The following is a 27,528-nucleotide window of genomic DNA, read 5'->3' as shown; positions in this document are numbered from 1 at the left end:
ATTGTCATTACTATTATTATTATTGTTTTTTTGAGACAGGGTTTCTCTGTAGCTTGTCCTGGAACTCGCTCTGTAGACCGGGTTGACCTCAAACTCACAGAGATCTGCTTGCCTCTGCCTCCCGAGTGTGGGATTAAAGGCCTGGTCCACCACTGCCCAGCCATGAATATTATATTTTAAGAGGTGATTCCTTCTTATGGAATTATGTGGCACACAGACTTTGTGCCTTGTCCCTTTAAGAATCGTGAGAGGGGCAATGAAGTCTCAGTGCTGGTGTTCATGTTCTGAGACAGCACAAGGCTCTCTCGCTATTGAGTTAAATAGCTAACCAGTGGAGTAGTTACTACAGAGGAAGGAATAGAGATAATGGCAAGCTTCTTCTGATTGCTTAGTAGGTGCTTAGACTCCTGCTGCCATGTTAGACCTTGCTGGAGGTCACCTGTTAGACAGGTACAGTGCTCTTATCCTCGGCACACTCCCCTTACCCTTCAGCATAGAGATTCGAGTGCACTGTTCTAGAAAAAGAGACTGACCTGACAAAGGGACTGACCTGACTGACAATTGCTGCACAATCAGAGTTCAAGTTGGGGCAGGATTTTCAATGTCTTTATTAAGAAATATCAAAAGTTGATTACCATTCCATACACGGTTGTACAAAGTTCAAATGAAATGGTATGTAGGGATGCCATCTCTATGTGTGTTTCATCTATGGTAGTTTGCCAAAAGGGTGAGCCAAAGTCCCAACTCCACAACAATGTCTTTTCCCTGTTTCTACCAAGCCACAGCATAATGCCTTGCTACTTGAAAGACTATTAATACATGTTTCTGTATAGATTCAATTTTTTAATTCTATCATTATCTTTCTTTCTCTGAGAAAGCTGAGCAGTTGCTGGGAAGGACAGCAATCGAGTTTGGTTTACTGGTGACTGTGTTACACTTTCAGAGTCTGCTTTGGATGCTCACAAACACTGCATGCTACATGTTACAATATCACACACGGGGGACTCAAGCACATTGTCATTCTAATTTGACAACGAACACAAAAGGGAGGAATTGCTTGTTTTGGAAACAAAACACCATGAGTCCTTCTGTGGAACTTTTGGGTATAGGACAAATCTGCTAGTCCCACTGAGCTCCAGTCACACTGGCAGACAGTGTGACTGAATGTGGATCGATGCAGGAACACCAGCATAGAACAGTATTGGGAGAACTTTCAGGGATGTGACATCATCTTTTATGTCACGGCTATTGTGCCAGAGAGGAATCACACGAAGTAACTGGGGTTAAGAGGTCACTGGGAAACAGCCATGGTGTGGTGTGCCTTGGTTAAGGCTTGTGCTGGTTTCTCTAAACGTCGGTTTCTGGAGATTGTCTAGCAACATGAGAAGGAGCTGTCTTCAGAGGAAGGACTCCTTGTTCACCCACATGAGGCTTCGCGTCTCATTGGGCTTGCACTCATATTCAATGACAGAGAACGGGCTTCCCCACTGGCAGTGGTCTCGCTTGTGGTAATTGTAGAACTTGACTTGCCACACTGTCTCGAAGGTCCCAATGTCTGTGAACTGAAGGAAGAGAGAGACACCCATAAGAATGCCATCCTGCCACAAGCAGTGGATACCCGATAACATCACACACACACATACATACACACACACACACACACACACACACTCGAAAGCAGTGGATACCCACTCACATCAGACTCTCTCTCTCTCTCTCTCTCTCTCTCTCTCTCTCTCTCTCTCTCTCACACACACACACACACACACAGCTAACATCAGTGACACATACAAGCAGTGGATGTCTGCTAATGTCAGTGACACAACCCCTGATAATCAGGTCTCAGTAACCACATCTCGTAGTCTGCAAAGCTCACACATTTCTATTTAGGAATTACATTCCTAAGAGACATTTTACCCAAATCTCTTTGGCATTGGACTATCTCATGAATTTATCATGTTTTCCAAGTTTAGTTTTCTGAAAAGCCAACCTTAGACTCTCACAATTTCAGTACTTAAAAAAAACTCCCCCTTGCCACAGAAGGGAATTGGAAAGAGGAGAAGGGTAATAGTGTTGACTGGTCATCTTTTGGGTTCTGTTTCAAAAGACAGCAGTACAGGAAAATGTCTATATTACACATCTAAACATAAGGAATTAATAATTGTTCTTTTATTATTAATTTCAACTCAGGGGATGATATTGACTGAAGCTGACAACCACAAATGTTTTGCTTCAAAGTACTGGATTCATAAACATTTACTTTAATTGTCAAATATCAAGGGTGTGTGACTCAGATGTTATGTGACACTGTCTCAAGTTTAGGTATTGCACCATCCAAATTATGAGTGCCTATTATGTACCTTGTACATATGAAAGTTGTGAAAGGTGTGATTATTGCTTTTACAATGTTTGCATTCCAGCCAGGTATGTTGTGTTACACTGAAATCCCAGCATAAGGGAGGATGAGAGAAGACTGCCCTGAGTTCGAGGCCAGCTTGAACCACCATGCAAATGAAAGTTATTGCTCTACTAGGAGGTTGGAAGGCAGGCTCAATAGAAATCACTGTACAGAATTCTGAACCATAAGGATGAATGTCTTGTAGCCACAAAGAGGGGGTAGAATGCAGATCCTCAAGTGGCCTGGGGTTACTGCCTTCTGCAGCTATTTAGAGGATCTGGCATTAAACAGCATTCTGCCTGTAGTTATTTTCTCCGATGATCCTCCCATGATGGGAAGGGGCAGGGACTGACTTGGCAGGAATCTTAGACTCTCTTAGAGCCAGAAGACATAGAGAGAAGGGCAGTGAACAGGGCGAGCTTTGCTGCTGTGCAGTTGATACAGGAGGAGGGTGATCAAGTGCTTCTCAGAGAGCTTTCCCAGGTGCTCAGGACTTAGCTCCTACACTGCTGCCTCGTCCCACTAACTTGGTCCCAAATCAGGATCTGGGTTTTCCTTTGGGAAATGTGACCAATGTGAAACACGGGATGATACCATTAGAGTTGTCCCGGGTACGAACCAGAAGTATCTATCTCTCTTTGGAGAGTCATGACCTAAAGATCTATGAGCCTACAGCAGCTTGTTTATAATTCCAGGCTGGGATAAACTCAGAGCACCTCACTATTGACTTGATGGGAAGCAAGTTTTGGTATATGTGTAAAATGACAAGTGACTGGCCTATCAATAGGACACATAGATTAAGGTAAGAACAGCGATAGATTTTTTTTCTTCCTTTGAGACAGGGTTTCTCTATGTAGCTTTGGAGCCTGTCCTGGCACTCCCTCTGTGGACCAGAGCTCCACCTGCCTCTGCCTCCAGAGTGCTGGGATTAAAGGTGTGCGCCACCAACAGTCGGCCTTTTTTTTTTTTTTTTTAACAGCGATAGATTTTAAGACACTGTAAGCAAAATAATCTAGATTCCAGAGAATATATCCATGTCGTTTCAATTACTATATGGTAAAATATAAGCTATACTAACAGAGTGGTGAGATTGGTGAAGATGTATGACAGAATTTTTAGAGGACAACGAAACAAATATTGCATATCTTGGTTGATGTGGCCAAAACACACTGAACTGTGTACTGGTTTGTTTCTTATTTGTAGATGATTTCACATGGTTGATTGCTTTTTAAATCAGTGTCCATTTGCAGTAAGCCACAGCAAGGCAGGCTACTGAGTCTGTCAAGGAATCCTTTGACAGTCAGGTTAAAGGTGTGAGTGAGTGTGGGCTCAGAAATCATTCTTCCTATAAGAATGCCGGAAATTTCAGAGCAGTGGAAATGGAACACGGAATACTCATTTATAGTATTATATAGAAATTTTAATATAAGCTATTTTTCTATTTTTTATTCCTACACAAGTCAAGTACAATAATGAATGCATAGTATTGGGACAGGGATATAGTTCAGTGGTAGAGTATATGCTCAGAAAACATGAAAGACTCTAGGATGATTCTGAGTAAAAAAAATAAAATAAAATATAGGATTGTATTATTCTAATGTCCAATTTAATCATACTCAATTCCAACTTAATGTTGGAAACTGATGGAATACATTTATTTTCTTATGTGTTTATTTCTATTTTTAAAAATTCAATGAGAAAAAACCCCAGACTCAAATTAAGTATTGGCAGTTTTTGAACAAACACTAATATAAAATATGTAATAAGTAAATTGAATATTACATTAATTTTAGGTGTTGCTAAGACTGTTAGGATAAAATAAAATTAATAAACATTTAAAAATTAAAACAGAGCTGGGCGGTGGTGGCGCACGCCTTTAATCCCAGCACTCGGGAGGCAGAGGCAGGCGGATCTCTGTGAGTTCGAGGCCGGGCGGGACTGACAGCCTCCGAAACAATACAGAGAAACCCTGTCTTGTAAAAACCAAAAAAATAAAAAAAAAATAAAAAATAAAAATTAAAACAGAAAACTATGATTAACATTTGAAAAATATTCAAACACAATATTATCAGTTAAGCAAATACAAATGTTTTACAGAGATGCCTGTTATCTATTCAATTACTTTAACTTCCTAAGTTCCAGAAGTACTGTTCTAGGCATCTGTTAAGAAAATATTATGAAAATGGAGGTGTATTGGCATGGTGGATTTGCAGTCTTCATGGAGTAACTCAGGTTATTAATATGATGTGAGAATGCACAGAACAATCTTAACCAGAAAGAGATTAGAACCACTAATACACATGAACTCAAATATGGGAAATCTAAAGTATATAGAAGAAGAGTTTTTAACTTCTAAGTCATCGAGCTTTTCTGTTTTTTCATATAGATTTTTTTCTGTGAAAAAGAACTATTTTCAAAATGAAATGACTTTTGCTACATCTAAAGTTAAAACTGACATGTTACAGCTTTGTCCAAAATAACAGAGTACAAATTGCGATCTCATTTAATAACTCACCTTTAAAGATGTAGTATTATTAGCTTTAGCTGACAGAATGCATTTCCAATGGGTAGGTACAACTGAATTATAAAATTTAACTGGAATTCGAATTCTAAATTATAATGGCTACCCTATTTTGAGATAAGGGCTCACTCTGAGGCTCCATTTATTGGAAGCTTGCTATGTAAATCTGGCTGGCCTTGAAATCACAACAATCCTCCTGCCTCTGTTTTCTGAGGGCTGACATCTATCTCTGGCCAGTAAAGGTATTTTATAAACTACATATTTAGTAGTAAACCATTTTATTATGAAAATAAATTCAAATAAAGCTAATCATCTGAGAGGAGTGGCAGCCTGAAGCCATGTGCCAGCTAAGTTTTTTTTTTAAATAAGAAAGAACTGGATATAAAATAACAAAACAAAAACAAAAAAATGGATAGTGTAACCACACATAATAGAAAACTTCAGTATTATTACCTTACTTGAAAAAAATTTCAACTAGGAAAGTCTTTCTTAAACATTTATTTTTGGTTTATGTGTAAGTGTGTTTTGCCTGCATATATGTTTGTGTAGCATGTGCATTCAGTGCCCACAGTGCCTAGAAAGGGGCGTTGGATCCCCTGGAACTGGAGTTAGAGGTGGTTGTGAACTTCCATGGAGGTGTTGGGGATGGAACCTGGGTCTTCTGGAGGAACAGAGGGTGTTCTTAACCACTGAGTTGTCTCTCCAGTCCCTGGAAGTCTTAATCTAAGAATATTCCATAATATTCAGTAACACAAGAGACCAAAATAGCAATATTCTGATGTCAGTGGTCATAGCAAATACACAAGATGTTAATTTATTGTCTTCATTTGGCTTCTCCTGATTACTGCTAAGTCCACAGTCATGCTGTTAAGTTCAAAGACACGGCTGTTAAGTCTCCACATCTTCCTCTCTCCCAGTCTTTAGATTTTCATTCTTCCCACCAATTTTCTGGAGTTACACTTTCTGGTCCTTTCACTATCTAGCTCAGGCTATTTTCTCATCTATCTGAGAACAGAAGCAACCACATAGGCTTGCATCTCTCCCTCCTCACTCCTCTGTCTCTTATGAGGAAAAATAATTATTTAAAAAAATCTAGTGTTTTGAAAACATCTAAATTGGTAAACTTTTTCTCATTTTATTAGTTTTTTTGAGAATTCTGAACAATGTATTTTGATTATATTCACACGTCTCTCCACTTATCTCAGATATACCCCCTTCTACCCACCCAACTTGAGTTCTTTCTTTATTTTTTTTAACCCACCATGTGCAGTTTGAGTTATCTGTATATGCCTGAATGTGTGTGCATTGGAGCATGGTTGACATATCAGGGGCCACAGCATGATTATACATTGCATAGATCTTAAGCTGTGAAATATTTATATCAATCATTTCCATAAAGACGGATAGCTTGGCCTGGCAGAATCATTCAGTGAGTAGAAAAAAGTAAGTAGTAGTATGCCAGCTTAGCCACTTGATTTTTATTCCTGGAACCCACATAAAGATAGATGGAAAGAAATGACTGTACACAGTTGTCACCTGGTGATGGGGGAAGTCCTGTACATTTGTTAATAAAGTACTGTTGAGCCAATAGAAATCTAGATAGGAGGGACTAGGAGTCCAGGAGGACTCTGGGAAGGAGAAACACAAGAGAGTCGACATGTAACGCCATCGGGTAGGAAGCCTGGAACTATTCTCCGGTAAGAGAAATACTTAGATTAACAATTATGGGGTAATTACTTAAGTAAGAGCTAGCCAGTAAGAAACAAGCAAGGCCAACAGCTTCATAATGAATATAGCCTCCTGTGTGTTTATTTGGGACTGATGCAGATCTGGAACCAGGCGGGCGGGAAGGCTTCTCTCAAGAAAAAGCTTCTCTTAACAGAATGGTTGTCAGGAGTGGGATTGAATTTCCACGCAAAACAACAAAAGCTTTAAAGGAATTTTAGAAACAGAAGAACGGAGAGAAGCACAGATTTTGGTAGCAGCATTTTTCTCAGGTGTGCTCTGTTTTGCTAGCGACAAGCCGAGATTCATGCGGCTCGCTTACTGGAGTCTTCCTGACTCGGCATAAAAAGAAAAAGAAAAAGAAAAAGAAAAAGAAACCAACAAGGTTCTTTTAAGAGACTCTGCTAACGATTGAAAGGTGTGTACGTACAGCTGGAAGAGGCAGCTTTTGCTGGATGTCAGCATGGACTGAGGCGGTAAGCTGGAGTCACGCTTACGCCCGCCATCTTGAAACGGCAGTTTAAAACAGCCGCCGTTTTACAGATAAGACACGTGGCCAGAAAAACATAAAGCTTTACAGTAAAGTCAGACTTGGATGAACAAAACCTCTAAAGGTTTACAGTGTGTTTAAAAATATACGTGAGATTGAGAGAGAAAATGAAACGGCAAAGTGGTAAATAAATACAAAAGCTGGCTGTGGTGGCACACGCCAGTAGGAATTGCTCCAGAGGCAGAGGCAGGCAGATTTCCAAGAGAAACCCTGTCTCAGAGAAAAATAAATAAAAGTGAAAGAAATTGAGTAATAATAATAATAGATTAATAAATAAGCCACGTAAAGATGGAAAATACACAGAGAGTCTGGATACTGTACGCTATTATGTTTTTCAGTTTTTTCATTGCTAAGGAAGGAACAACTACTGAAGTACACTTGATTATAAATGCTGCTGAATTAATTCAACTTACATCTTTTGAAAATGCCTTGACCTCAAAATTTAAGTATAAGGATATGTTACTTGGAAAAGGAGATTTTACTTATGTTTCCACAGAAAATGAAAAGCTGAGGATTCCTTCCAGGCTTCTGTGGTTTGACGAACCAAGACCCCCGGAAGCAGTGGACCAGATGTTCCAAAAATTGAAACAGCTAAGATGATGCAGCTTTACAGACCCTGAAAATAAGGACTTATACAGGTTTCTGAGTTTTGTCATGATCCCCATGGTATGAACAGTGCCCCCTTCCAGCAGGAAGCAGTTTGGAATGAGCGACGTCCCAATTCCCATCTTGTTTATAAATCTTTGTTTTCATTTAAATGGGGTTGTTTATAATTGGCTAATGATCACAGCCAGTATTTTTTTAATGGTAAAAAGGGGAATTATGGTATGGGTATTGTTTTTCATTTATTGAGACAAATTCAAGGTCAATTTTGTGATGTGTATATTCCTCCTCTTGATTAAGTATTGTGCTTATACTGATCTTTTAAAACATAATGCATAATTGAATACAGACTATAGATAGTTAATGATAATAAAATTTATAGTTAGGTAAGTTAGGTTTTCTAGATATACAGAAATATATTTGAGATAGATAGTCTTCAAACCTTTCAAAGACCTTCAGAAAATGGCATTTAAAATGGTTTAGGGTTTTCTTGACAATGAGAAATGTCTGCTCCTGGCAGCACCAATTACGTCTGAGATGGGCATCGAAGAAACTCATAACGAGTTTGCTTTCAACATGGCAAGATTAGCCATTTGGGCAAGAAACTGCTCTTACCTAGACTGTTTGACTGTTGTTGTATAATCTGGACATGCAGGACCCACAGGAAAGTGACTGCTGAACTCAGTCTTACAGGGTTCCTGCTTCATGGAAGAGTCTACGGGACATTCTGCAGGACACAGAAAAATGACTGACAGACGGTCAATGCATATGGACAGTTTGAAATTTCCTGCTTTGCTGAGAAGTGTTCCAGACACATTGTGGCCTATGGGCTGAAGATGGATGCCCCAACGTTACAGAGGAACTTCGGGTGACTGTCCAGACAGATATCTCTGTCAATCCTAGTGTTTATATATTATCCTTCTGTGGTCTTTGATAGAGTTGAAGACAGATAGCTATAATTATAGTTTTCCTTAGTTATGATAAAAGATAAGCTACATATAGAACTTTGGACTCACAAGGATGGGATGGATGATATTTTCTTTAAATCTTGCTAAAATATTGTAACTATCTTCTTATTTGGTAACTGTTCTGTTATATATAATTTGACTATGTTAAAGTTAAGACCTTCCTTTTTGTTTAAACAGAAAAGAGGAGATGATGGGGGAAGTCCTGTACATTTGTTAATAAAGTACTGTTGAGCCAATAGAAATCTAGATAGGAGGGACTAGGAGTCCAGGAGGACTCTGGGAAGGAGAAACACAAGAGAGTCGACATGTAACGCCATCGGGTAGGAAGCCTGGAACTATTCTCCGGTAAGAGAAATACTTAGATTAACAATTATGGGGTAATTACTTAAGTAAGAGCTAGCCAGTAAGAAACAAGCAAGGCCAACAGCTTCATAATGAATATAGCCTCCTGTGTGTTTATTTGGGACTGATGCGGATCTGGAACCGGGCGGGCGGGAAGGCTTCTCTCAAGAAAAAGCTTCTCTTAACAACCTGGTTTCCATACATATACCATGGTGTGCACATCAATACACACTTCCCCCAACACCCACACACCCTCCCACACTTGAAGTGGAAATTAGAAAAAGCCCAGGCAGTAGCGGTGCATGCCTTTAATCCTAGCACTTCTATTTATTTATTTATTATTTATTATTTATTTATTTATTTATTTATTTATTTATTCGTTTTCTGATACAGCGTTTCTCTGTACCAGGCTGACCTTGAACTCTCAGATATTCACCTGCCTCTGCCTCCCAAGTGCTAGGATTAAAGGCGTGCGCCACAAGCAACCCGCTTAATCCTAGCATGGGAGGCAGAGACTAGCCTGGTCTACAGAGCTAGTTCCAGGACGGCTAGGGCTGTTACAAAGAGAAAAACCCTGTGTTGAAACACACACACACACACACACACACACACAGAGAGAGAGAGAGAGAGAGAGAGAGAGAGAGAGAGAGAGAGAGAGAGAGAAGAAAGTCGACAAGTTTCCCCTAGACACAAACTTCAAGTAGAGCCATAGTTCCTAAAGGAATTGGACTGAGGAGAAGGCTCCACTGGTTGGTGTCTACTGCACAAGCACAAGGACCTAAGCTTGGGTCCACAGTTCTTATGAAAAAACGATGGGTACAGATTCCTATGTCCAGTGCAGTGAGGGTGGAGTCAGGAAGATCCTTGGGACTCACTGGGCAGCTAGCCTAGTCAAAGGGATAAGCTACAGGTTTAGTGAGATACTCCATCTCAAAAAATAAGGTGGCGAAAGATGGAGGGAGGCATCTGATGTTCACTTCTGGAGAGATATGTAGACATACCTACGTGAATGGAAACATCACAGAGAGATGGGGAGAGAGAGAGGAGAGGGGGAAAGAGATTGTGGTACCACCACTATCTGGCTATTTAGGGTTTCTATTGCTGCAATTAAACACCCCAACCAAAAAGCAAGTTGGGAGGAAAGGGTTTATGTGATTTACACTTCAGCATTTCTGTTCATCACTGAAGGAAGCTAGGAACTCAAACAGGGCAGGATCCTGGAGGCAGGAGCTGATGCAGAGGCCATAGAGGGGAGGTGCTTCCTGGCTTGCTTCTCCTGCCTTGTTCAGCTCACCTTCTTCTAGAACCCAGGATCAACAGCCCAGAGATGGAACCATGCACCATGGGCTGGGCCCTCCTCCATTGATCACTAAATGAGAAAATGCCTTACAGCTGGATCTCATTGACATATTTCTCTTACCCAGGCTCCATCCTCTGATGACTCTAGCTTGAGTCAAGTTGACACACAAAACTAGGCAGTAATTTACTCTAACAACCTGAACTGATAAGTAAATTATAAATAAAGGAGGCTTATATAGAAAATGTCAGGGCCTTATGAGTAAATTTGTGTATTGTTTATATTTTTGAATATAAACAATATTGAGGATGTCAACACCTAGAAAGTTTTATTTTTTAAAAAAAGGAATAAAGGGTGAAAAGTCTATACGTATGTGTGTTCGATAACTGTTTTAGGTGATAATGGACCTGATATGTACTGAATTGTGACATCACAACCATCTCCACAAGTGTGAGTACATATTGTGATATTTTCACAATGAAATTGACAAATGATGCATTTTCCCTTTTTTGTATTTCCTTCTTAAAAAATAATTTGTTTGTGTACATGAATTTGGGTGCCTATGTGGAAGGCAAAAAAGGGAGCTGAATCATCTGGACTTGGAGTTACAAGAAGCTCAATGTGGGTGCTTGGAATCAAACATGTGTCTCTCAATCTTCAGATCAATGAAACACTTCTTAAAATATATCTCCATTATTAAGTGAGCCACAACTTTAATAATGTCAACAGCTACAAGAAAGAACTTTGACAATGTAGTATTGACTCTGTCCTCAAACTTACTAAGGGGAACTGACAAAAAAGTCTATAGCAAAAGACATCCTAAAGGGTGAGAGTGAATCCTTTGCTCATGAAATTAGAAAACAAAGGTATAAACTCGTTTTTATTTATTTATTTATTTTTTGTTTTACGACACAGGGTTTCTCTGTATTGTTTTGGAGGCTGTCAGTACAGCCCGGCCTCGAACTCACAGAGATCCGCCTGCCTCTGCCTCCCGAGTGCTGGGATTAAAGGCGTGCGCCACCACTGCCCGGCTCCAGCAAAGGTATAAACTCTTAACTCCACTGTCCAGAACTATGCTGGAAGTTCTAGTAGATGGCCAAGAAACAACATCGGCAACAACAAAAGAGAGCTGTGCGAAGTCAAAATGTTTCTGTTCTCAGATGAAAACTGTCTTGTAGAAAATGCTAAGCAATCTAACGCAAACCTGCTAAGATGAGTGAATTTGGTGGGTACAGGATACAAAAATTCTTGCTATTTTATGCCTGAGCTTTGGTATTGATATATTCATATTTTTTATTAATAGTGAAAGCAAAATAATATATATTTATGGGACAATTGTTCTTCTCCTGCGAGCTGCCCACTTACATTTTTCAGCTCACTTTTCCATTTTCAGATCCTAATATTACTTCTTCCCAACTGGTGGCTAAATTTTGTGTGTGCATCAACATGACAGCTCTTGTCAAACTTAGACCAAATGATAGGGGTGACAAATTTTATATCTGGTAGTGCATGTGTAAGGTCACCTTCCTCATCACACATTAGCTTCATAACCACCTCATCTTCTCCACCTTATTCCTCCCAATTGCTACTGACCCAAAAGCCAACAAAGGGACATTATGAAGATTCAGGCAGACAGCATGTCTGTGTGCATGGTCTCCCAGGAAGGGCTAAAGGAGAGAGGCTTCAGAAGCAGGAAGATCATGAGCCTGAGATACATAGTATGCTAGTTTGAATGAGAATGGCCCTCATAGGCTCATATGTTTATATACTTGTTCCCAAGTTGATGGAACTTTTGGGTAAGGATTGGGAGGTGTGTCTTTGTTGGAGGAAGTACATCACAGAAAAGTAACCAAGACACAGCGAGACATGTTTGAAGGTTGGTTTGTTCTTATTTTCCTAAGGTCATAAGGCATATCATTAAGCCATTAATATGAGATCTCTCAGATTTTTGACGTAGGCATTTAGTACTGCAAATGTTCATTTTAGGACTGCCTTCATTGTCCCATAGATTTTGGTTGGCTGTGTTTTCATTTTCATTAAATCCTAGAGATTTTAAAAGCTACTTCTTTAGTTCTTCCTTGTCACAGTTAATCATCCAATAGTGTGTAGTTATGTTTCCATGAGTTTATGTACTTTCTGTAGTTTCTATTACTTTTGATATATGTATTTATTCCACTGTGGTCAAATAGAATAGAGGATGTCATTTGAATTCTCCTAACATATGATGAGTCAGTTTAGAAGAAAACTCCACAAAAGGCTGCCGAAAGTATGCTCATTCTTTTTTGTTTAGGTGGAATGTTCTGTAAATGTAATGGCACATTTGATTTGTGACAACATCTAACTCCAATGTATCCCCCACACACACATGTTCAGATGGTATGTCTACTGGTGAGAATGAGGTACTTAAGTCACTCACTGACACTGTGTTGAGGTCAATGTGTGATTTTACATCTAGTGTATTTGTTTTACTAAATTGGGTGCACTTGTATTTGATGTGTGTCTGTTCAGGACTGTAATATTTTCTTAGCATATTGCTCTTTTAAAGAATTTAAAGGGACCTTTGGCATCTTTTTTGATTTGCTGTGGTATGAAGTCTATTTTGTCAGATATTAAAATAGCTATGACTATTTGCTTCTCTGGTTCTATTTGTCTGGAATACCTTTATGTATTTTTACCCTAAGGTGCTGTCCATCATTAACAGTGAGGTGCATTGTTTTTTGGAGGCAGAAAAATGATGGCTCCTGTTCTCTGACTCAATTTGCTGATTTGTATATTTTATCAGGAAGTTGAAACTGTTAATACCCAGTCATTGATAAAAGATAGGTACTAATTCCTGTCATTTTATTATGGGACTTTCCAAGATTTCTTTACTTAACTGTCCTGGTATTTATTTATTTATTTATTTATTTATTCCCTGTGTCCTCTTTAGAGTGTTTATCATTTTCCTCAGGCCAAGTGTTTCTTTCAGTGTCCTTTGTAGAGCTATCTTAGCAATCATGAATTCCTTTCATCAGTTTTTGTCAAACAAAGTTTTCTTTTTACTCCTCCTTCAATTTTAATAGATAATTTGTTGTAGCTATAATGTCCAAGTTGTCAGTTGTCATCCTTTGGAGCTTGGAGGAGATCTTTGTGGACACTTCTCACTTTAAAAATTTCTTTGAATCATCAGTCATCTGTTATTCTGACACTGCCTTTATAAGTAACTTGGTCGTTCTCTCATTCAGCTTTCAATACTCTTTCTTTATTCTGTGTTTTTATTTTCTTAACTATAATGCTATTGGGATTTCATTTCTGGTCCTGTCTAGGTGGTGCTCTGTTGGCCTCTTGTACCTGGATGGGAATTTCTTTCTCTGGGTTTGCAAACTTTTATGTTTTTACTGAAAATATTCTCTATGCCTATGGTAGGATATTATTTTTATTCTTCTGTGCACACCATCCTAAGGCTAGACCTTTTAGTGGTATCCCAAATCTCTCCATAAATATATTTTTAACAATTTGTCATCGACTTAATGCATGATCCTGTCCCTGTACCTTGTCTTGCAGCCGTGACACTTTGAGCTCTACATGGTCCATTATGTTGGTGGGGATTTTTAAAATTGTTTTATTGAGGATTTTCATTCCCAGCATCATTTCTGCTTACTTTTCAACCTGTGGGTTGTGACCCCTTTGGGGATCTAATGACCCTTTCATAGGGATCGCCTAAGACCATTGGGAAATACTAGTATTTACATTATGATTCATAACAGTTATGAAGTGGCATTGAAAATAATTTTACGGTTGGGGTCACCATAACATGAGAAAGCAGCATTAGTAAAGTTGAGAACCACTGGTTTAGAGTGAAATCTTCATACATAGGTGGTCCTAAGGAGGGAAAACCATGGTCCCTCAACTGGTACAGGAAACTGTATAGGTTGGGTTCCTGGAGAAAAATTCCTGGGTGGCGTAGATGGGGCTGGTACAGGAGTCTGGGCACATAGAGTGAGGTTTCCACTTGGCTTAGGCAGACCTAAACAGGGGAAGTGGGAGGTTTCTCAAATGGTATATGAGGTTTTCAGGTATTGTAGATAGACCTAAGCAGGGGAATGTGTGTTTCTTCACTTAGTGCAGGAGACTATCTCACAAAATAAATACCAATGGACTTAAAATATCTGCTTCATCATTGTATGACAAGGGTGGATTATTTTGACAGCCCAGCCTCATCTCTGGATAGGTCCTCTAAGCGAAAAACTAATAAATAAACCCCAGAGTTAAACTATATTACAGAGTAATTTGACTTAGCAGATATCTACAGAATAGTCCATTTATCAGAAACAGATTTTTTCTCAGCAGCCAATGAAACCTTCCCTAAAAATAGATCACATTGGAGGCCACAAGTCAAGATTTACCAAATAAAAAAGAATCAAATTAATCCCTTGTATCTTACTAGATTGTAGTAAAATAAACTAGAAATTAATAGAAAAAAGTACAGAAAGTATGTAAATACATTGAGAGTGAGTCGTTGAATAAATCAGGGATGAAATTTTTAAATCCCTTAAATCAGGATGCTGAGTTGGCTCAGTGGGTAAAGGCACTGTACCTCAACCATGACACCCTGAGTTCAATTCCTGGGACCCACCTGGTGGAAGGAGAGAAGCAACTTCCATCAAGCTGTCCTCTGACCTCCACATGTATGCTGTGGCATTCCCTGACAATACAAATACATGAATAAATAAAATTCCAGAAACATCGCCTACAGGCTGGATAGATAGCCCTGTCGGTAAAATGCCCACTGCAAAAGCATGGAGATGTAAGTTTTTGAGCGCCTACGCAAAAGCTGGACACGGTCATGCATATCTGTAACCCTAGTGCCTGGGGGTTGAATGGGAGAGACAGATAAGTCCTGGGAGACTGCAAGCCAGCCAGTCTAGTCAATCAATAATACTGCACTGTATTCAGTGAGAGACCGTGCTTCAAAAATCAAGATGGGGAATGACAGTGGAAGATACCAGACCCTAATGTCTGGCCTTCACATGCATACCGACAGGTACCTACATGTATGCACGCGTGCACACACACACACACACACACACACAGAGAGAGAGAGAGATTGAGAGAGAGAGAGAGAGAGAGAGAGAGAGAGAGAGAGAGAGAGAGAGAGAGGGAGAGGGAGGGGCAAACACTAAATATATAAACCTAACTAAGGATATTAAAGACTTCTAAAATGAAAACATTAAGACACTAAAGAAATAACTTGTAGATACTAGAAGATAGAAAATCTTTTCATACCAATAGATAGGTTTAATGAATACTATGAAAATGGCAATATTGCCAAAAGCAACGCACAGATTTAATATAATCTCTATAAAAAATTCCAGTGACATTCTTTCCATTGAAGAGGACAAACCTAAAATTCACAAAGAAAGACATAAGATCCTGAGGAGCCAGAGCCACCCTGAGAACACTGCTGCACGCATAGCAATACCTAATCATGTAATTGTACTGTGGAGTAGTACTTTTCAACCTCAGGGTTGCAACCCGTTTGGGCTTGCACATCAGATATCCTGTATATCAGATACGTGTATCACGATTCATAACAGTAGCAAAATTACAGTTACAAAGTAGCAATGAAATACTTTGCTGGTTTGGGGTCACCACAACATGAGGAACTGTATTAAAGGGCCGTAGCATCAGGAAGGTTGAGAAACACTGCCACAGAGTCATAGTCATAGTGACACAGATAGTATTATATTGGCAGAAAAACAGACACAAAGCAATATGAAACAGATTCGAAGATACAAAAATATACCCACATGCTACAGTCTCCTAAATTTTGATAAAGGTGCTTGGGATGATTAACTTTTTTGTCACTTGTGGAATTTACAATTACCATGGAAACAAATCTTTGTGTCTGTCTATGAGATAGGACTTGTCACCCTAAATGTGGGTGGCACCATTACATGAGTTGGGGTCCCAGACCAAGTAAAAATGAGAAAATGAGCTGAGAACCAGCGTTCATCTTTGTTTGAGACTTAACTTGGGACGCTTTGCCACCAGCTGGCTCCTGCCCCTGCCACAATGAGCTGTGTAACTCATCTCTAAGACAAAACAAACCCTTTCTTCCTTGATTTGCTTTAATCAGGTAGTTTGTCATAGTAACAAGAAAAGTTAATTAATCCAGGTCCAAAAGCATTCTTTGGGGAAAGCACAGACTCTTTAAAATGATGTTGGAAATGCTGACTTTACATAGACAAGACAGCTTCTTTAACAAATTGTGCTGGTTGAGTTTTGTCAAGCTGACACAAACTTAAGACATACATGTGGGAGAGAACCAGTAGGAGGAATGCCCTTGTGCTTACAGACAAGCACTGTGGGAACCCGGAGTGTTAAACACACAAGGTTGTCTTTTCAAAGGGGAGATATAGAATCTGTTTTCCACCCACAAGGCTGGGGATGGATGTGGTTCATAGCCTGGTGACCTCTGTGCTATCTGTAGGGGCCAGGGCACATCTGGCTTCCCCAGACCCTTCCTGTTTTCTCAGTTAATCTATAGAACCCATCTTTAGGGAAGCTGTCACTTGTATGTTACAGGAGTTTTGATATAGTCATATCGAGGATTTGTTTTGCACATGGGATTGAGTTAATTATCACCAGGAAGCTTTTCCCCCTCCCCAAATTTTGCTGTGCTTAAATATGCCCCAAATAAACCACCTGGTGTCAGACTCCTGAAGCTTGAACCAACACCAGAGTCTTGTTCCCTTCTTGCCTCTCATGGGTTTACACTCTGCTGACTGTGGTGTTTGCACACACACCCCTCCCCCGATATCTCAACTGAGGAATTGCCTCCATCACATTGCCCTGGAGGCAAGTCTGTGGGGGAATTTCTTGATTATTTATGTGCAAGGTTCCAGCTCATTGTGGGTGGCCCCACTCTTGGACAAGGTGGTTCTGGATTGCACAAGAAAGCAGGGTAACCAGGTTCCAAACAACAAGCCAGTAAGCAGTGTTCTTCTACTTCATTTCCTAACTCCAGATCCTGCCTTGAGTTCTTTCCCTGACTTCCTTTCATGATGGACTACAACTGTAAGATGAAATAAAACTTTTGTTTTTTGTTAATGGTGTTTATCATAGCAACAGAAACCTAACCTAAAAAGGATGCTGGGAAGAACAAATGGTGTTCCACAGGGCGAGGATTAAACTGGAAACAGATCTCCCACTATACATGAAAACAAACTCAAAATGGATAAAAGAACCCCTACCCCTGAAACTCTGTGCCTTAGATTTCTATTACGGTTAAGAGACTTCACGACCATGGCAGCTCTTATAAAGGAAAACATTTAATTGGGGCTGGCTTACAGTTCAGAGGTTTAGTCCATTATATTCAGGGTGGGAAACATGGAAACAGGCAGGTAGTCATGGTGCTGGAGGGGTAGCTGAGAGTTCTACACCCAAATCAGCAGGTGGCAGGAAGAAAGAGAGACAATGGGCCTGGCTTGAGCATCAGAAACTCCATATTTCACCACGTGACACACCTTTTCCAACAACACCACACCTAATCTAAAAATGTCACACCTCCTAATAATGACACTCCCTATGGGGGTCATTTTCATTCAAACCATCACACTTTATAAGACCAGAAACTTCTAAACTGATAGAGAAAAACACAGGTAGAACACTTCAAGGTGTAGACACAGGCAGAGAATCCCTAAACAGGATTCCAGTAGCACATAGAGTGAACACAAGAGTTGGCAGGTGGTAGTCTATGAGATTATGATGCTTCTGCACAGCCAAGGGTATTAATATCCAGATACACAAGAACTGCAAAAATGAAACACTCCAAATCGAACCTCTCCTATCAAAAGATGAGCTAATGAACTGAATAGATAGTCTTCAAAAGAAGACATTCATATGGCAAATAATTCCTAGACAAATTGCTCAGTATCCTTAGCTACCAGGGAAGTCAGTTAAAACTGCATTGAGATTCTGCCTCACCACAGTCAGAATGGCTATCATCAAGAAAACAGATGATAACATAGCTGGCCAGAATGTGGGGAAAGAGGAACCCTTAGCCACTGTTAATGGATGTGTAAATTTATACAGCCACTGAGGAAATAGCAAGAAGGTTTCTCTAAATACTCTAAATAGATCGATTATAAGACCCAGGCATAGCATTTTTGGGCATATGTCTGAAGGACTTTAAACCAACATACTGTAGAAATACTTGTATATCCATGTTCATAGCTACAGAGGTAGGCAACGGGACACACTTGGATTTCCATTAACAGATGCATGGATTAATAAAATATTACAAGAGGAATTAGCATGAACAGTTTTTAATCAAAGCAAACAAAACAACAATACAATTAATTACTGCCAAGGCAAAGTCTGTAAATGTGACTAACCTGACAAAACCAAATTTTTATGGAAAATTTTTGGTGAATTCAATCCAATAAATTATGAGATCTGAAAGGTGTGAATGCTCTGCAAATCATTTCATTCAGCTACGACTATCTTGATAGTGAGAACAGACAAACACATAACAAGAAAAAGTCTAGACTAATCACCTGAAGAAACATAGATAGAAGAATCATTAGTAAGATATTTATAAGAAAAGTCCAGCTACTCATAGAAAACATACCATAATCAATTACTATTTATCTTGGAATTCAAACTTATTTCTTTTTTTTTTTTTTTTTTTTGGTTTTTCGAGACAGGGTTTCTCTGTATTGTTTTCGAGGCTGTCGGTCCAGCCTGGCCTCGAACTCACAGAGATCCGCCTGCCTCTGCCTCCCGAGTGCTGGGATTAAAGGCGTGCGCCACCACCGCCCGGCTCAAGCTTATTTCAACATTAAAAAAGGTACTATATTACAAACAAACCAAAGAAGATACCTAATGATAAACTCTGAGAAAACACAAAAATCTTGAAAACATTCTGCAACATCATAATGAAAATGCTCACTAAAGCAGAAGGGAATCTCTTTAATACCAAAGTTTATATTAAAAACTATGTAGCTAACATACTGTTAAAAAATTGAACTCCTTCTCCTGAAGACAGGCAGACAAGGATAATGACTCTCACCATCTCCATTTATACTGAAGTTTCTAGCTATTATAATCAAGCCATAAATAAAAGAAAGTGGCCTTCAAATTGCTGTGACTACATGTATAGACTACCCCTGATGGGAGATGTCATTCTGTAAATATGTTTATCTTATTGGTTGATGAATAAAACACCATGGTCAATAGGGCAGCAAGATAGGTGGGTCTAAGAGATGAGGAGGATTCTGGGAGGTACAGGCAGAGAATAGTTGCCATGTAGGAAGCCAGAGGAGTAACAGGTCCCCAGACCTTTCTCCAGTAAGATAAGACCACGTGGAAATACTTAGATTAATAGAAATGGGTTAGTAATTAAGACAGAGCTAGTCAATAAGAAGCCCTAGTCATTAACCAAGAATTTCATAATTAATATAAGTCTCTGAGTGTTTATTTGTGGCTGACGTGACAGTGGGTCCGGGCTGGTGGGAAGGAGTTATCGTAACATACCTCTTTCTTCCTCCTCCTCTTTTCCTCTCCTTCGACATGGTATCTCAGATATTTCACAGCCTCACCTTGAACTCTTGTGCACAGCTATCCTCTTGTGTGAGACTCTGAGTGAGTAGCTACAATTAGCAGATGTATGCTATCACATCTGGCTGGCCTATAGATTTGATACAAATATGGCAGTCCAATTACTGAATAAATATACAAGCTAATTTTAAAATATAAAAATAAAAAGGACCCAGAAGAATAATTCGAAGTTTTAAATATAATCTTGGAGTTCTAAAGTAAGAAATCAGTATAAATTGCAAAACAGAATTTTGTTGGATATCTAGGTCTTTTTCATTTCCAATTTAAAGGTGGACATCCACTGAGGATCTAAAGTAACCAGGATTCACACAACACTTCTGGTAGCAAGAAAAATTTAAAACAGTCTGAACATTTAAAAAACATTTATTTTTAAATTTGCATGTGTGTGTGTGTGTGTGTGTGTGTGTGTGTGTGTGTGTACATACATGCCATGGTGTGCACATAAGTACAGGTGCATGTGGAGGTCAGAAGACGGTGTCAAATCCCCTGGATCTGGAGTTACAGACAGTGGTGAGCCAGGTGGTTTGTCCTCTATAAGAGCATTACATGTGCACTCTCCATTAAAACTTTCATTTTTATTATTCTAATTTGTATGTGTGTGGGGGGCTGGTGGCAAGCTACTGAGCCATCTATCCAAACTCTTATTGCATTCCTAGAGATCAATATTTATAAAAATCCTCTAGCATGCACATTTCTTCTGGAAATTTACCCCAAGTAAACAATAACTTTGTACAAGTGAGTAAAACTTAAAATAGTTTTCTTTATAGTAGTGAGAAATGGAAATCACCAGTAGGCAAGTGGAGATACTGATACACTCACATAATGGACTTCAAAGTCACATTCCATATTTACATCTTTAGATGTATTTGTATATAAGAAAAAAAACCTATCACTTATGCAAAAGACATAGGAGAAGCAGCTTCCAAGGAACATGGACTAAAATATTGACAACAGTTGTTTCTGAGATAAATTAGCATTTTCCACAGTTTTATATTTTCCTCCGTTGAACCTCTGGTGGAAATAGAATTTCTTACAAAAGAAGTTCAAATATCTCTCTCAAAAAGAATGGGCTCCCATGCTGAGTGGTGGTGGTATACACCTTTAATCCCAACACTCAGGGAGATAGAGACAGGTGAATCTCTGTGAGTTTGCGGCCAGCCTGTTCTACAGAGTGAGTTCCAGGGCAGCCAGAGCTACTCAGAGACACTTTGTCTTGAAAAACAAAAAACAAACAAACAAAAAGAATGGGTTCTTAGATTATTTCCTTATGTTACCATTGCAGCTGTTTTAAAAGTATTGGACAGTGTGAGGCCTTAAGGTTTTATCAGATAGGATTGAAAAGATCTTAGAGCAGTGTCTCTAGAAGGGGATTCCACAGGCCAGCATCATCAGGGTTGATTCTCTGTAGGTGTGTCAGTTTCTTTGGTCTTAACTTACCTACCATTAAATTAAATAAAAACAAAAACAAACAAACAAACAATCAAAACACTGGATATGGGAACTGGGACTGACATCGTAAGTAACCTTCAGAGCATAGTTTTACTTCTGTGGACATGGGAACCGCTGTGATCTCCTCTATAAAGGCAGAGAGCACACAGCGCAAAGCTGCTCTTTGTGAGGAGAAAGACCAAAGTTTTTATAGTATTCCACTAGGTGATCTGCCCCTCTCTTATAGTTTAGCAAGCTTCTTGCATCATCTGTTGTGTGTGCACATACAATTAACTGAGTCTACTTATCAACTCTATCCTTTAATCTATTTGATGTCAATATCCCCTGATATTTTCTTACAATATACACATGCATTCTATGTTAATAGACTCTATGTCCATGGATTAATCAACCTTGAACTAAAAACACTCAGAAGAAAACTGTGTATGTATTCAACAAGCATTGACTTTTTTGTCATCATTCCCTAAAAAATACAACACGAGAACTATTCACATAACAGTCACACTCTAAGGATGCTGTAAAGTGTGTGCGATGGCATGCATGGGTTATCTGCAAATTCTGAGCCATCTGTGGGTTCTGCATCTATGAATGGAATGAATCTCTCATGGATACAGAGGGATGACTGCACTGGATATGGCAGGACTTAATTGTTTACCGTAGCAGTCACTTTTTAGGTTCCTTTAGTTAGGGTACATTTAAATAGCAAAATATTATTTATGTAAAGAGTTCCTGTCACATCCAAAGGACTGAACTATGTAGAAAAACAATCTTTTAACAAGCCATTGTGTAGAACACAACAGAGAAAATGGTAACATAGCTACTACTATCTCTCCCAGAACCATTTACCTGGCACCTTTAATGTTTGAAAGTTCAGGCTGTAGTGCAAAAGAGTATCAATTACATTATTCTTTCTCTAAAGATCTATGAAGGAAATGGAACCCTCTAGAGCATATTTTCTTATTCTTAAAGAGGTAGTGATTTCCCCCTTGTAGTTTCTATTGTTCTGAAACCACACCCCACACCCCCAACTTGGACTTACCGGCATGGTGATCTGGATTGGTTGTCGCTCTCCACTTTTGGTAGGAGCTACGCCTTCTGTATCATATATGCCTGTGTAGACAACTCTGTCCCCATCAGGCTCTTTGCACTTCAGCTCCAGTGGGACAAGCACGCCACCAATGGAAATGTTCCTGCAATGGACTTGAGTTGAGCATAGATGGTAGGAATTAGCTTAGGTATCCTGTTCTAGTATGAACCAAACTCCTAGTGAGGAAACTCATAGGGTTTGGCTAAGGAAGACATGGTGGAAACTTCTGAAAGCTCAGGAGGTTACAGTGGTCCAACTAAGCAGTATTATGATCATAGACCAACTACTTCCAGTCTCTGGACTGACTTCAGTATTCTCATGTACTAGAGCTCTATTCTCATTGAAAGCATCTATGGAATTAAAATTCCACCTATGTTCAGTCCGACTCCAAACTCTGGAGATCAGGATTCCACTGGTCTGGGATGTAATTTGGCACTGGTAAATCTGGGTGATGTATATATGTAGGTAGTTTCAAAGACTTCTGACCTAACTCTCTATTTGTTTTTTATTGTTTGTTCCAACAATCAAATATTTTCCTTCAGGTTTGTCTCATTCTAGAAATTCTCAGTGGTACCATCTCTGGTATCCTTTATCCAAATAATTTTCTCAATGTAAAGTCCTAGTATCAACTGATGACCTATCAGCATATAAACATTTAGGCTTCACCATGGAAATACCAAACTAGAAACTCTGGTGAGCCAAAATTGACCAGTTCAACAAGCCCTCAATTTGGGAGTCACTGGATTAGGGCACTGAAGAAATCCTTAATAAAACTTAAATGTTATAGAGTTTAGGATCACCAAATTTGCTTTTAGATTAACTCAAAATCTAGAGAACTACTCCCAGAGGGAGGGAAAATAACATTTATAAGGGCAAATGTTGTCAGGGTAGATGAGAAAGGACAAGTCTGGCAACTGGCAGTGTGAGGACAATGGTACAGGGACCTGTGAGGTGGAGGTTTTGGGGATGCTGATGAGTAAGTGGACTGGGAATACCAGAAACCATTCAAGTTTGCCTACAGATCTTTGTGTCCAGAAGGTTAAATAAAATAAGTTTACTGAGTTCAAACTAACTAAAGGTATGTGATGGATACAAAGCCCCCTTTGCCCTCGGGCACATGTCAGGTATGGAAGTTTTGTTTTGTTCTTTCTTACAAACTAGACTTCCTACCATGCTTAGGCGAAAGGCGTTAAAGGACACTGTGATGGCTAGTTTCAGTTGTCACCTTGACACAATCTAGAACCACCTGGGAAGGTCTTAATGAGGAATTGTCTCGATGGCTTGGCCTGTGGCCATGTCTGTGTGGGATTTTCTTATTCAGTTTAATGGTGATGGGAAGACCCACCCTAAAAGTGGAGGGTACCATCTCAGGAGCTGGGCCCTGGACCTAAGGAGAAGGAGGGACCAGTTGAGCACTGGCATGCATGCATCAAGTCGCTGCTCTCTGTTCTTGACATGGATATAATTATGACCAGCTTCTTAAACTTCCAGCTGCCTTGACTTTTCCACAAGATGCACGGTAACCTCAAATTGTGAGCCAAACAAAACCTATCTTTCCTAAGTTGATTTCGCCAGGGAATTGTATCACAGCAACAGGAAACTAAACTAAGACCCATATATGAATTATTTTCCATACCTCACTGCACTGCCTCACACCTGTCTTGTGAAAGATGTTGTTAACCTCACAGGTAACATCATCAGGCTGACCGAAAAATTCAGCCAGGAAGGAAAGAAAAGGCACAGAGCATAGAAAACCATAAAGGGAGGGTCCTCTAAAAAGGAGCAGTGGAGAGCATCCCTCAGGGAACCCAATGACCATCTGTCAGCTGAGGTTCCTCACTCCTCAGTCCTCCCCACCCCCCTCAGTCTCCTCAGCAGAAGCTGGAGTGATCCTAGGACCTAGGAAAGATGGGATGGGATTGCGGTTGCTGAACCCCTACATGTCTTCTACCATCTCTCTGCCCCACCCTATCTGTGTGTGGTTTTCCCATTGTAGCTGGGCAGAAGAGAAATTCACAAGAAATCAAAACAAAGCAAACCCCCAAACAACAAAAACCCAGACCCGGGCTTGGCTTCTTGTCGCAGATTTAAAGGCACTCGCTGAGATGGGTGGAAGGAAGCTGGAATGCTCAGGGCAGGAAAGTAGCTTGGGGACAGGGCGTTCACCTCCTGCCCTCACCCCAGATCTCGCTGAGCAATGGAGAGACTAGGGGAACCAAGTGGAGGCTAGAGATATCCTAGGGCCTCTGCGCTCCTCCCATGCCGGGGTATTAACGCCCTGCCACCCCGCGCTCCCCACACTCACTCGACCTGCAGTGTTGTGGGCTTAATCTTCACCTCCACCTTGTAGGAGGAGCCGGTGAGCAGCTTGATTGTGCGGTTCTGACCGAAGCGCTGGCCGTCTACCTTGAAGAAAACAGGGCCGTCATTGGGCTGGATGCGTAGCGCGATGGAAAGGCGCACGAGCCCGGGAAGGTCCCCCATAGCTGGCAGAGGGGCTGGCAACCTTGGCCGTGGTGATGGACAGTGCGGGCTGGAAGGAGCTGTGGCAGCGCGATGGGCGGAGGGGACACGCAGGGAGGAAGAGGGAGCAGATGGATGCAGGGCCACAGCTAGCAGCGGTTGCCTCCGTCCACCCCAGATTTTGAGCAGCAGCTGGTGAGGCTGTGGTTCTCCACCGCACTCAGCCACGGAGCCAGCCCCAGAGACAGCACCGAGGCAGCTGGCCGCCCCATCCCCCGCTCCACGCGCTAGGCCCTGCACGCACGCGAAGGCTCGCGGTGACTGGACTGGCAGGCTGCCCCGCAAATCAGCACAGCTGGGGGCTAGAGAGTTAATCCTGTTTACGCACCACAATCCCCTTCAGCAGGACTGACGTTTAGGCTCCTCCTAGAACAGCACCGGATGCTAGGAGGATGGGGCGGGAGGCACTGGGCAAAGATTAATTTTACACCAAGGAGCGGAGACCCCAGAGTCTGGACTCCAAGAGATGTGGATTCCCTTTCTAGAGGGTCTGAGCTGCGGTTTAGTGTGAAGAGGCTGAGAGGGGAAACAAAGGCAAGTGACGGGAAACGGGGTAGGAAACGGCTAACTAGTGATTTAAATTCCAGGAAATGAGGGCTTAGGGCAAATGACCCGGGAAGGCAGAGTTCCTTCTCCTGTGGAGTGGAAGCTACATTAAGTAAGCTGAGGGTAGAAAGACAGATGCGGATTAGGGAGAAAGGGGTGGGGGAGAGGCTGAGAGAGTCCTATATGTTCATTTTCACTGTACATATCGTTTCAAAAATGACATTTTAATCACATATATTTACACAAATCTGTAAGGGGGAGCTAATCAGCTCTGTAAAAGGTAAGCTAGTGTGGCACTTCAGGTGTAGGTGGTGACAGCTTCCGAGAGGAAGGATGAGCCAGAAGGACTGCGGCAGAGCACTTCGTATGACATTGCAAGTTAGACATTGTTTTGAAAGGACTTCTCACAGACATTGGTTGACGGCTGAAAGCTCCCAGCAGCAAACGGAGACCAGGTGTATGGAACTGAGTTCGGATGGAGAAAATGAATTCCTTGTTCAGCACCACACAGGTGGATAGTACCATAGCCTCCTCCGCAATACCTGGGAATTAAAAGCAGGCTCCAACTACTGCATCCAATTGGGAAAAATAGGCTTGTTTGTAACTTTGTACTCATCCAGGTTAGACTTTTTCCTTAGAAATAATAAGCTATATATGGGATACATGATACATACATGTATTGGTGTTTATTGTAACTGTGGTTGCAAAAATCAAAACAGAATCTAAATGGACTGTCAGTCCATAAAGAATGGTTGAAAAAAGACCCAACAACACAACGAATGGTTGAATAAATTCTCATATATATATATATGTATGTATATATATGTGTGTGTATAGTACAGATTGCTATAAACTATTTAAAAGATATACCATATGTTACATTGATTAACACTTGCTAAAACTTAATTACAAGAGTGGATGGGTGATGGGCAGTGGAAACTTGAGGGTGAGAGTTTTTCTCTGTTTTACTTATTATTGGATACTCAACATGCACAAAGAGTACCTGACGTATTTTACATTCCCCCAGATGTTGACTGACTTGAATTATTGCTGTGTTTTAACCAAGGTCATATGAAAATTCCTCCACATCTAAATGTAATTAGTTTCACAATGATTCACCTAGGATGAGGGCAAAGGGATACAAATCCAATTGTAAAAATTATCTATATAATTTTATTACTTGTCTTGAAGTTCAGGAAAACTTTATTAGTTTAAAAGAAAAAACGCTAGTGCAGACTAGATGTAATGCTGGCAGCTGTCTGCATGAGGAAGGTGGAGAAGAGAAAAAAAATCCATGCTGTTCCAGTTAAGCTGCCATGGAAGTCAGCTACATAGTAGGCAAGTAGGTACACGGATGGGAAGAGGAGCTTTAGAGAAAGAGAGAAGCCCAAAATAACGGAGAAAGCATGCTTAGGCTTTGGCAAGCATCCATCAGAAAAAGAAGAGAAGGGAAAATGATGCCTTTCTTCACTTGGAGAGGTAGACAGACCCAACGGAACCTAATAGTGAGTGTAGAGCAACGACACAGGCAGACAGGGACATTGGAAGGAAAAGTAGATTGTCCTGTTAAAGAAATGGTTATTCCTTCTATCTCTTTAGCATGAATTCATGTGGATCCACCTTCCCGGGTGTGTGTGTGTGTGTGTGTGTGTGTGTGTGTGTGTGTGTATGAGATCCCTTAGCCAAGCTATTGACCTGCCAGGTTGGATTAACTCTCAAGGGAGGGGACAACCACAACTCTCCACTTAGAGACAGATCCCATTCTTTACTGCCCCATTTCCCCTCTGAAGCAGTGACTCAAACTCAGTTAGGCAATATGCTGGAACTGGGAACTGAATACAACCCATCTTCACCAAAAAACTAGAGGTTCTGTTCCAAAACTGTTCACCAGAAGGGATATTTGTTTGGATGGTAGT

General features: G+C 40.5%; 1 protein-coding gene across 1 annotated transcript; it reads right to left on the bottom strand.

Annotated features, from left to right (window-relative positions):
• Positions 1 to 590: 590 nt before the first annotated feature.
• Positions 591 to 25,359, bottom strand: Cnrip1 (cannabinoid receptor interacting protein 1). The gene is made up of 3 exons (XM_005070404.4): positions 24,849 to 25,359; positions 22,496 to 22,646; positions 591 to 1,562 (listed from the first exon to the last, which is right to left on the bottom strand). Exons 1-3 carry the CDS (start codon positions 25,025 to 25,027, stop codon positions 1,398 to 1,400), a joined length of 495 nt encoding a protein of 164 aa, XP_005070461.1. The 5' UTR covers positions 25,028 to 25,359; the 3' UTR covers positions 591 to 1,397.
• Between the last annotated feature and the right edge of the window lie 2,169 nt (positions 25,360 to 27,528).

The sequence above is a fragment of the Mesocricetus auratus genome, unplaced genomic scaffold (genome assembly GCF_017639785.1).
Source record: "Mesocricetus auratus isolate SY011 unplaced genomic scaffold, BCM_Maur_2.0 Super-Scaffold_100029, whole genome shotgun sequence".
Classification (NCBI taxonomy): Eukaryota; Metazoa; Chordata; class Mammalia; order Rodentia; family Cricetidae; genus Mesocricetus; species Mesocricetus auratus.
The sequence above is the reverse complement of the archived record's forward strand: the minus strand, read 5'-3'. Positions and strand labels throughout refer to the sequence as shown.

What these genes read in the sequence shown, in the direction of transcription:
- Cnrip1 (XM_005070404.4), bottom strand. Translation starts at nt 25,027, where the DNA reads ATGGGGGACCTTCCCGGGCTCGTGCGCCTTTCCATCGCGCTACGCATC. An exon ending in CCCACAACACTGCAGGTCGA is followed by an intron (nt 22,647 to 24,848) that starts GTGAGTGTGGGG and finishes AGTCCATTGCAG; the next exon opens with GAACATTTCCATTGGTGGCG. An exon ending in CAATCCAGATCACCATGCCG is followed by an intron (nt 1,563 to 22,495) that starts GTAAGTCCAAGT and finishes CTCTTCCTTCAG; the next exon opens with TTCACAGACATTGGGACCTT.